At 43.9% G+C, this 8,599-nt stretch overlaps 1 protein-coding gene across 1 annotated transcript in view; it reads right to left on the minus strand.

Moving 5' to 3' along the window:
* Positions 1-8,306, minus strand: part of NPEPPS (aminopeptidase puromycin sensitive) — a 94,637-nt gene extending 86,331 nt beyond the window's left edge. Inside the window, exon 1 of the mRNA XM_030295838.1 lies at positions 7,923-8,306. Coding sequence (XP_030151698.1) covers positions 7,923-8,174 — 252 coding nt within the window. The 5' untranslated portion in view covers positions 8,175-8,306. The remainder of the gene's footprint in view (positions 1-7,922) is intronic.
* Between the last annotated feature and the right edge of the window lie 293 nt (positions 8,307-8,599).

The following is an 8,599-nucleotide window of genomic DNA, read 5'->3' on the forward strand; positions in this document are numbered from 1 at the left end:
GCTCAGGCAGTAGAGCATGAAAACTCTAGATCTCAGGATCTGAGTTCAAACCCCACATTAGAGACAGAGATTACTTAAAAAAAAAAAAAAAAAAAAGCCACAAATTTCAGATTTCATGTGCAATCTCCCAAATTTTAACTAATGGCAATGAATGCAAAATTTGCAAAAACACTGCACAGTCCAAACAAAATCCACGTGTAGGTCAATAGCGCCTTGAGATCACCAACAGACCACAGAACTAGGTAAGGACAAGAGAGTAGTGTAATATCTGTAGGGAAAAGCTATACCATAATCATTTTATTAATAACTAATAAACATGATTAATCTCAAGCTAAAATTATCTAACCTAAATTAGACAGTATGTTATTAAGCCTGTAACACACTGTCAAAATCTCTAATATATAACACGAAACTATTTTGGCTCATTAAAAACAATCCTTTCCAGGGGCTTGACTTGCTCAGTTGGTAAAATATGAGACTCTTATTCTTGGGGTCCTGAGTTCAAGCCCCACGATGGGTATAGAGCTTAGTTTTTAAAAAATCCTTTTCATAAGTCCGTTTCTAAACAAAAATATCATTTAATGAACTTTAAAAAAAATTTTCAAGTGGTAGAGGCAACTGGCTGGCTCAGTCAGCAGAGTATGCGACTCTTGATCCTGGGGTCGTGAGTTCCAGCCCCACATTGGGTGTAGAGACTAATTAAAAATAAAATCTTAAAATAAACACACACATACATAATAAATTTTGCGAGTGGTAATATTCCTTCATACCATTTACTTCACCAAGATCATATTGTTCCCTTTTTTAATACTCATTTATTTTTGAGAGAGAGGGGGGAGGATGGGTAGAGAGAGAGAGAATCCGAAGCAGGCTCCAGGCTCTGAGCTGTCAAAACGGAGCCCTATGTGGGGCTCAAACTCACAAGCCATGAGATCATGACCAGAGCCAAAGTCAGACCGTTTAACCAACTGAGCCACCCAAGTGCCCCTACTTATTCATTTTGACGGAGAGAACGAGCATGCTCTCTGTTTCTCTCAAGGTGGGGGGGAAGAGCAGAGAGAGAGGAAGATAGAGAATCCCAAACAGGCTCTTTGCTTTCCACTTGGAGATGGATGCAGGGCTTGATCCCAGGAACAGTGAGATCATGACCTGAGCCGAAACCAAGACTTGGACTCTTAACCGCCTGAGCCACCCTGGAATCCCACACCAGGAACATTCCTAAACAGCAGTAAAACTTTTGTGTCCCAACTGGCCATTTAATAACACATCTGAACAAAAACAAACAAACAAACAAAACTTTGCCTATTTATAAAGTGACTTTAAAAAAATTCAGAAACAGAGAAATGAAGCACTTAATGAGGCTGCGGTGAGGGGCAGGGAGGTGTCTCCAAAAAGTTGAATGAATAAAAGTCTTCCAGAGTTTGAAGTTTATGCCAACAGAATGACAACAGGAGTTTAGTTACGCATCTTAATCTTTATCTAGGCAACCGTATTTTCATCCATCAACAGCTTTGGTGAATTTAATGGTAGCCAAGCAGTTAATCTGCCAATGTCAAGATACCTGTACAACACTACATATGCCAAATGACATTTATCTCACTACTACTGTAACATTCTGAGGGAAACTGCTTGCGTACTTTGGAAAGGCACAGTGTACAACATCCAGTTACCAGTACATTCTAATTTCTCCTGTGTTGAAGGAAAACCCACCTGTTTATAAGCTGCTTGTTGAATAACTACTAATTTTTTTTGCAGGGTGGCAGGGAAGAACCAAAGGAACAAAAACACTTATTTTAATAATAGAAAGCTACTCAAATTTTAAAAACCAGACAGTATATTCTGCTTCATATCAGACCATGCATTTTAAACAGGATGGAAAGTGCTTGTTTTAGCCCTTAGTGCCTGATACACAGTAATTACTTAATAGATGTTATTATTAAGACACACACACAGAGGAGCACACAGCTGGCTCAGTTGGTAGAACATGGAACTCTTGATCACAGGGTTGTGAGTTCAAGCCCCACGTTGGGCACAGAGTTTACTTAAAAAAAAAAAAAAAAAAGACACAGAGACCAAGATTAAATGCACTCTAATCATAAAAATGTTAACTCTGAATATCATCTAACAGCATTCACCTAACAGTTTATAAAGTGCCTAGGAGAATGATATAAAACTTAAAAACTATGTGCTATTATATAGCACCATGGGTATCAGCATACATATACTGCCCAAGGTTTAAAATATCTCCGTGGACTTAAGTGCTTGACTACCACAATGTAACACTACTCTTTTTGACGCTTTCCCAACAGTAGCACTGACCTGATGATTCAGTATGTGATTTCTCACATATTAACATCACCATGTTAGTGAATGTTACCTGTGTGTTCCACTATTAAAAATATGGGTAATAATTCAAAGGAATTTCAGCATTAAGACCTTCACAATTTACAAGCTTAAAATAGAAGCAAAAGGCTGAAGTTGGCATATATATTGTGTGGATAACAAACTCATTTTCAACTTCTCCATTTGATTCTACTAAAGAATGGAACAATAATATATCCTTTCCTTGTTTCAAACCTAGGGTTAAGTTTTCTTGAAGTTTGATATAGACTGTATTTCAACTGGACCAAACACTAATAGCTCTACTGAAAAGACAGCTTTTCAGTGTTACCACTGGTAACACTTTTACAGTGGAAGTTTCCTATGAGCTAAGAAGGCAGCAACATGAGATAATTTTTTTTCCTGAATAAGTCTTTATTACAATCACCCAGAAATACATCTTCCAGGTACTATAAGACTCAAGAGGGTTTTTTTCTGATTGCCAAAGTCCTCAGATTTTAGTAAAAGGAAATCTCCAGTGTAATAACTCCAAATACCAATCAGTCTGAAGCCTGAGCCACTTTGCCTCACAAGCAGTTTCACAGTTAAAATTCTGTAATAATCATTGCTTCTGCAGAACAGGGCTATAATTTCTAAAGACAATAAGGAGCAAATAATTAGCAAACACAAATTGAGCCAAGTTTTTTAATGAGAGACATTGACAAGAACAAGTTGCAGAAAGTCAAATGTAGTAATGTTTTCCATTACCACTAATGTAAAAATTTTTAATGTACAGAACACTGCTGTGTGTTGTTGGTGGCTACTTACATATGCAATAAAAGTTTAAATAACAGTTGGTGGCTACTTACATATACACGTAGGAATAATACTCACCTACCTAAAGAGAGAAGTTACCCCTGAGAGTAGGGATGGGAAGAGATGGAAATGGACTTCAGTGGTATCTGTGACCTTTTATTTCCTAAAAAACACTGTGCACAGTCTGAAGCAAATGCGGGGGGGGGGGGGGGGGGAGCATTAATATCTGCTCAATCTGAGTGGTGAGTTACTGTTCTGTATTTATAAAATGTTTCCTAATTTAAAGTAAAATTTTAAAGTGATTACAAGTGGTCAAATAAAGTAAGAACTACAAACTTAAATGAGGTTCAAAACTGAATCTCCAAGATCTGGAGAACGAATCCCAGTTAGCAACAAAGCAGCTATCTAGGAAGACTCAGTCCTTTGCCACTGACTCACATACAGATTAGAGTAGGATTTACCTTCCAATAAGAATAGGCTCATTTATGTAGCAAAGTTCGGAGAAGTTGCATAGATAATTTACTGCTCAAGATCACATGTGGCCAGGTTGTACTGGACAACACCAATTATCCAGAACCAGGAAGTTTAAAAAAAAAAAAAAAAGAGCCTGTATAGAAGCCAGAATAGATGATACAAAGTCCATACAATGAAGCTCATACCCTTCACTCAGAAGAGTCCATCAAACTCTCACTTAGAAATTTCTTTTTAAGCTCACAAAAGCCTGTTTATCTGGTTAGTTAGACCTCTTCAGATCAAGTTCAATAAAATAGAAGAGGGAAGAAATTGCACAATCGGCAACAACCAGGCACCAGAAGCAGCAAGAAGTAATAACCTAACAGTAAGAAAAACAAACAAAAAGACTTTATAGATATGAAAGTAGTAAATTATAGTAATAATTGGGTAAATCTGTGGTTACAAGTATCAGTGACAGATATTCAGAACAATGTCCAGTATTTTAAAAAAGAGGAAAGCAACAAACCTAGATTATAAGGAACTAGAGTTTTAAAAAAATACATTTTTGGCATATTTCCATCCAAATCAGTAAATATTTTTTTTAAGTGTAAAGTGCCTCAAAGGGTAAACTTCATTTATCCGGAAAATTCACTGCAAAATTCATTGCCAGATGATAGTAGATAAAGCTTAACATATAAAAGCTGCTTATATTTAGGTGTTTCTTCATACATATAATTCAAGAAATAAAAGAAAATCTGAACAACTTAAGTTCCTTATTACCAATCTTTCCAATTTAATTTCTTAAGACCATTTAGTGATTCCACACAATGCTGCACAAATTATTAATTTTATCACTTTTTTAAGTAATAAAACACAACCAAAATGACTGCATAGAAAATATGCAAGAGCGCCTGGGTGGCTCAGTCGGTTAAGCATCCAACTTGGGCTCAGGTCATGATCTCTTGATTGGTGAGTTCAAGCCCCGCATAGGGCTCTGTGCTGACAGCTCAGAGCCTGGAGCCTGCTTGGGATTCTGTGTCTCCCTCTCCCTTTGCCTCTCCCTGCTCACATTCTGCCTCTCTCTCTCTCTCTCTCTCTCTCAAAAATAAATAAACATTAAAAAATTTAAAGAAAATATGCAAAATTTGGGCATAAAATTCCATAACACAGGGTTGACAATAACATCCATTTAGGTGCCAGGTTTTAGCCTGCCAAACAAACTACTATATCTGTAACTCTCCGCTAAGTGCCAATTTAGTCATCACCAACATGAGTATTTTGTTGGCAAAGACCAAGGATTGTCTACTATATCCTGACTTCTGGCCTTGAAGGATGAAGTTAATTTCTTTGGCACAGGTTAACTATTTCCATAAGAGAAAGCCCAATTACTGTATAAACCACAATACACCAGTAACAAGAAAGTGCAGCCACTCACATAAACATCTTATCTATTTTTTAATTATCCACAAAGCAAGAGAAATCAGAATTTGAAATAGCTACAAAAGCTCTCAAGTATCCTAATGTAAAGGGGGATGGGGGCAGTGGTAGTAGAAACGTCCCATTTCTCTAGGCCCTTGATAACACATTTGCAAAAAACCCTGCTGACCTAGACCACACTCACTTATGTAAAAGACAACTGCTTTTAAAATTGGTGCACGTTGACTAATTTCTTCACCTTCCCCAGGAGCCCACACCCCAGACCAGGTTAAAAATCCACTAAGCTTCTAATATGTAACCTGTACAAATACTCTGAGCTTATCATAAAATTTTGCAACTAAAGCAACCAAGCAACTTGCATACTTTGTGTAATATGATCCCAACTGTTAGGAAACTGACCCAATACCAGTTATAAATCTAGATTTCTAGGGGCGCCTGGGTGGCGCAGTCGGTTAAGCGTCCGACTTCAGCCAGGTCACGATCTCGCGGTCCGTGAGTTCGAGCCCCGCGTCAGGCTCTGGGCTGATGGCTCAGAGCCTGGAGCCTGTTTCCGATTCTGTGTCTCCCTCTCTCTCTGCCCCTCCCCCGTTCATGCTCTGTCTCTCTCTGTCCCAAAAATAAATAAACGTTGAAAAAAAAAAATTTAAATCTAGATTTCTAGAGATATAATAATCTTGTCCACATTTTTAGATCTCCACAATAAGATACCATCTAACGCCACAATTGTTGCTCTAAAACATGTATCTCAAAAACATGACTATGTGCTTTTTACTACTAATGCTAACTTTTTACCAACATTAACTCCTTTCCTCTTCCAAAGGTGGCAATGTGTGCAATTAAAAAGCCCAATCATTCTTTAATCAAACCTGTTACAAGTCACTATCATACCATCTTTCATTCGTGTTACCACCTAACCTGCAAAGAATTTCTGGAAAGAATTGCTTTGAAAAGCTCCTGTTACGAACAAAGATCCATTTACTTCCTTGTATCAAATTAACAATTCCCCATTAATATCTAGTACGTTACCATGTGCTCCCTCAATGGCCCAAAGCAGTCTTCCACATAGTTTTCACCACTTTGGAAAAGCAAGTAGAAAGGCGGTAAGGAGAAGCATGTCACTGCATCTTGTTCTGTCCCAACACTTAAACAGAACTGTCACTTCACTTCCTAACAATCACTGAAAAATCTTTATTTAGATAGTCTTTTTCTGAAAAATTCCCTTAAACATGCATACCTCTCAAAACTCGGAACCCACGTTGCCAACTAATGAGGTAAGGAAACAAATGATTTCTTAAATCTAACTCAGTCTTTTCACATAATGCGAACTCATTCATCATAGGTCCTTCTTCCCCCAGGTTTGCCAAGTCACAAGACACACTACTGTTTACAATCCCTCCCATCTGCCCCCTGCCAATATATATCAAACACTCTAGTCACTTGGCTTAAACAAACAGTCTCCCAAATAACCCTCTCAAATCCTAATTTAGACCGAAGATACACTCATTCTGATTCATATTCTTAGTGGAAATTTTTTTAAATCACCTGACTTTCAAACGGGTTAAGCTTTGCCTTTTGAAACAGCCAGACCCTAGAGCCCTCGTGCTTTCCCACAAGCACTTCATACGTGACAGTATACTTTTTAATTCTACACTTTTAGACGTATTTTCAATCTGAGTACTCAGCTTTCAAAGACAACTTCAAACTTTCAATTCATTCCAGCACCATACATTCCTTTCATTTCGCTGCGATATACACCCTGTTCTTTAAGCTTGAGGCCTACTGGTTTTCCCTCTCTGACTGCAGTAGAGAAAGAACTGAAACAATATATTTACCATCATTCTTTTTAAAGATAACTGCTAAACGGTTCCCATTTCTCACCGCAGACTTCACAGAACACATCATAAAACATGGTATATCACAAATGTCTATTGTTCGGGACCTTTGGAGGGCATCGGTACTAAAACTCTCCAAGATCAAACAATACTTAAGATAATGTGGGGGGCGGGGGGCATGATTCACCAAAAACTGCAATGAAGAGTAATGGAATATTTTCAACAGTGGTATGCTAAAACTAACAGCTTCTTTCAAAGGACTGTTACTGCTAAGCAACCATCGCGGTAACAATAAATCCACCTGCTTCACAGCCTGCAAAGCTAGGAAGACGGGAGGAAAAGCGGAGATGGGGTCCTCCTTCAGCTTCTCTAGAGGTTAGGAGAGAACAAAGTCACTGCTGCACTGTCACTTGAGGGGAAGGGGGAGGGGGCGGATCATCTTGGAAACCCAGCCCCTGGGCCGGAGCAGGCGGGGAGAACTCAGCAAGGCTGCCCGGGATTAGCATTCTCCTTCGCACCCTCTCCCCCCCTTCTAGAATCTCCCGTCCACGCTAACGCGCGGCGGTCGGAGTCTCAGATGACCGCCCCTTCCAATGTGTCCTCCGTGGGGCGTAGGGAGAACCAGAGAAAAGAACTGAGTCAGGAGGGTGAGACGGAGCGTGGACTCCCATGACCCCTCTGGCCTCCCCCAACAGCCTCCAGCCTCGCCCAGAACACTACCGAGCCCGGAAGGGCCTGGGGTCGGGGGGAAGCCCGGCACAGGTGTGCTCGCCCGGGGCAGGGGTGGGGAGGGGGGTGCGGGCGCTCGGGCAGGGCCCGCCAGCTCCCTCGGCGCTCCCCGCAGCGCGGCCCGGGGCCCCAGCCCAGCAGGGCAGAGCACATCGGCCGGGGCGCCCCGCGGCCGCCCCAGAGGGGCGCGCCGCTCCCCGAGCCGGCCTCGCCAGCCCCAGGCCCGCAGCGCCCAGGCCCGCCGGCCTGCCCGCCCTCCCGGCCGGGCCCCCAGCCCAGCCCGCGGCCTAACTGCTTGCCCCGCAGCTCGCCCCCGGCGCCCGAGGGTCGCCGTACCTGGGCGGCGGCCTCCAGCTTGCCCTCGAAGGTGAAGTCCAGCAAGTCGGGCTTGAGGCAAAGGCTGTAGTTGATGGGGGAGACATCGGCAGGCAGCCGCTCGAAGGGCCTCTTCTCCGGCATCGCGGCGCGGCCCAGGCTGTGGAGGCGGCGGCGAGAGGAGCGGCTGAGGAGAAGGAGGAGGGGAGGAGGCGGAGGGCCGAGGAAGAGCAGGCGGCGAGCGAGGGAGGGGGCGGCGGCTGCCAGCCACATCCACCGAGCGCGGGCGACCGCCTGAGGAGAGCGACCGGGGAGCCTGGGGTAGGGGGGGGCGGGGGAGAGACCCAGCCGGAGCGCTCGCGGCCGGGAGGGAGGCAGTGCGGGCGGGCGGGCGGGCTGCCTACGGGGAAGGGGGCGGAGGGGAGGGCAGGGGAGGAGGGCCTGCAGGGAGGGAAGGAGGCGGTGGCGGCGGCGGCGGCAGCTGCGTGCGCGGCCCCGCCGGCCGGGCGCGCCCCCGCCGCTGTGCGCGCGCGCGCCGGGGCAGGGGGCGGAGCGGCGAGGGCGCGGCCGGCTGGGCGGGAGGGTGCGGGGTCGCGGGCGCGTGCTGGGGGCGGAAGGCGGCTCCCCGCGCTGCACCTGTCGGCGCCACTGGGGAAAGCCGGATCGTCGCGAGCCGAAAGGAGCCCAGAAGGGTTGGA

The sequence above is a fragment of the Lynx canadensis genome, chromosome E1 (genome assembly GCF_007474595.2).
Source record: "Lynx canadensis isolate LIC74 chromosome E1, mLynCan4.pri.v2, whole genome shotgun sequence".
NCBI lineage: Eukaryota > Metazoa > Chordata > Mammalia > Carnivora > Felidae > Lynx > Lynx canadensis.